This window comes from Sardina pilchardus, chromosome 19, assembly GCF_963854185.1.
Source record: "Sardina pilchardus chromosome 19, fSarPil1.1, whole genome shotgun sequence".
In the NCBI taxonomy this organism is placed as follows: Eukaryota; Metazoa; Chordata; class Actinopteri; order Clupeiformes; family Clupeidae; genus Sardina; species Sardina pilchardus.
Window position 1 is genome coordinate 4531848 of NC_085012.1, and position 2500 is coordinate 4534347.

Below are 2500 nucleotides of genomic sequence, written 5' to 3' on the forward strand. Positions count from 1 at the left end.
CACATTGGTTGTGTGTATAGTAGGTGTAATTGAGTGCCTGTCACTTTAAGAAATACGTGGTGAGAGTAATTAGCCTATAGTCTACACTAGTGAATAAAATAATAGTTGCGCATAACGCGTATACGGATGGAATCAGAGGTGCAATTCATTTTCTATAATATCATTAGATTAAATAAATGTTTGAAAATATAACAAGTCAAAGACAATCTTTTTGGGATCATAGAAGAGATAAGTGTCTTCTAATGTTCATTAATGATTTTAGTGACCACTACACGAATGACATACATGACCTGAGCTAGCGGCATGGCAGGAGCTCTCTCCAGATGTAAAAATGTGCCAAGGTTGCATAGCCTTCTAAACGTTCTTCTTGACGTTGAACCCCAAAAAACTTAAATCCCATAGGTTAGCAACACAAATTTGAGAGCTGCAAGAGAGCAAATCAACTTGATATTAGCCTATTATTATGCATTGCAATAGCATCACTTAAAGTAGCAGCCATGTTTCGCTGTTTATGGCACTGCTGCACATACGTGTGTGTGAGAGAAAAAAAAAGACGCTTCTAGGGGAGGGTGTGCCTTGCGCACACGCATGTTTGGCTACTTCAGAAGGTTACTGGGCAACCCTGGTGTACTCCTACTTCCCTTGAATATTATAACATAATAAAGACGCCTGGACTCGGTCGAGACCAAGAACCATATTTGGCAAGACCAGTGGCCGAGTCCGAGACAAGTCCAAGTCAAATACCAGCGAGTCCGAGACAAGTCCGAGACCATAAAAAAACGGACTCGAGTCCGGACTCGAGTCCAAGACCGGACTCGAGTACTACAGCCCTGATCTATACACTATTCACTTCCCCAAGACCTTGAACAGGATAACACTGCATGTGTATGTGCTGGAGGGTGTGTGTTTGTGTGACTGTGTGTGTGTGTGTGTGTGTGTGTGTGTGTGTGTGTGTTTATGTGTGTGTTTATGTGTGTGTATAAAAGAGGGTGTGAGTGAATATGTTGGTGTGTGTGTGTGTGTGTTTATGTGTGTGTATAAAAGAGGGTGTGAGTGAATATGTGTGTGTGTGTGTGTGTGTGTGTGTGTGTGTGTGTGTGTGTGTGTGTGTGTGTGTGTGTGTGTGTGTGTGTGTGTGTGTGTGTCTGTGCGTGTGTGTGTGTGTGTGTGTGTAAAAGAGGGTATGAGTGAATATGTTGGTGTGTGTGTGTGTGTGTGTGTGTCTGTGTGTGTGTAAAAGAGGGTATGAGTGAATATGTTGGTGTGTGTGTGTGTGTGTGTGTGTGTGTGTGTGTGTGTGTGTGTGTGTAAAAGAGGGTATGAGTGAATATGTTGGTGTGTGTGTGTGTGTGTGTGTGTGTGTGTGTGTGTGTGTGTGTGTGTCACAGCTCCCTCTGCCCCTGTCAGGCTATGGTGGAGGGAGGCCTTGGCTTTTATGAGAGCGGGCAGCAAACACAAGCACTGTGCTCCGACGCCATTAGCAGAAGTGCTGGCGCTGCAGCTCAGCAGTGCCAGGAGAGGAGATGGCCGTCCTCTGGCTCTGTCTCTGTCCAGAGAGAGCCATGGCTGCTGGCCCAATACTGTATGCAGCTGAGATATGCTGCAGTGCTCCTCTCCTCCTCAAGATGGCACTAGTGAGGGGCACTTCACGCGCCTTCAAAACACCTTTTATTTCAACGTATTTTTTTTTCACCACAATTTTATGCTTATGCCTGTTTTCTTATGTCTGCTCGTGTGTGTGATCTGACTTCCTAAAGTGTTGAGCTCAGGACAGGTTCGGAGACGTCTAGGGGACATTAAATGTCACAGCAGCTTAGCATCAGATTAGATGTGAATGCCGAACGCTGGAACATAAATACGGAATTAGATTGGGAACATTTTCAATGATAAACTGCTGTTGCTAGCCTTTTTTTGGAAATGCACTCTTACAGTAGGTAAGCGCAGTTTGCCTCATTGAAACACAACAGAGGAAGTGTAAACCTCAACCAAGCTCTGCTGATAGAAGTGCTTACTGTAGCTTTTACTGTGCTTTGGACCAAAGAGTGCTGAGAAAGATGACCGATACTTACGGTGTCTCCAGGCTGCATATGATGTAGGACGCGATGAAGGAGTGCTGGTATATCTGAAACAGACACAGAAGGACAGTGCTGCGGGTCATTATGTGATCCCTGACATATTCAGTGCCTCTCATCCAGGGAACGCTCAGGGAAGAAGCGTCAGTCCTACAGAGTCCTACAGAGTCCTTCAGAGAGTACACAGCTTCAAGGCACACTTTGAATCATTTGAGTGTCTCTGTATCTTTTCCATGTTGGCTCAATGTGGTCAGCAGACTGACCACTGATAGACCTGCTCTACAACTCCCCTTACTCTGCCTGCTCGTACCCAACTGCTGTGACAGCACTTCACCACACTGCCTGTGTGTCTCTCCATCTCTCTCTCTCCCCCACCCTGTCTATGTGTCTCTCCATCTCTCTCTTGCTCCATCAACCTGCCTATGTGT

At 45.6% G+C, this 2500-nt stretch overlaps 1 protein-coding gene across 1 annotated transcript in view; it reads right to left on the reverse strand.

Moving 5' to 3' along the window:
* The window catches only part of dpp6a (dipeptidyl-peptidase 6a), an 89675-nt gene that overhangs the window by 46690 nt on the left and 40485 nt on the right, over window positions 1-2500 (reverse strand). The window contains exon 5 of the mRNA XM_062521885.1: window positions 2070-2122. Coding sequence (XP_062377869.1) covers window positions 2070-2122 — 53 coding nt within the window. The remainder of the gene's footprint in view (window positions 1-2069; window positions 2123-2500) is intronic.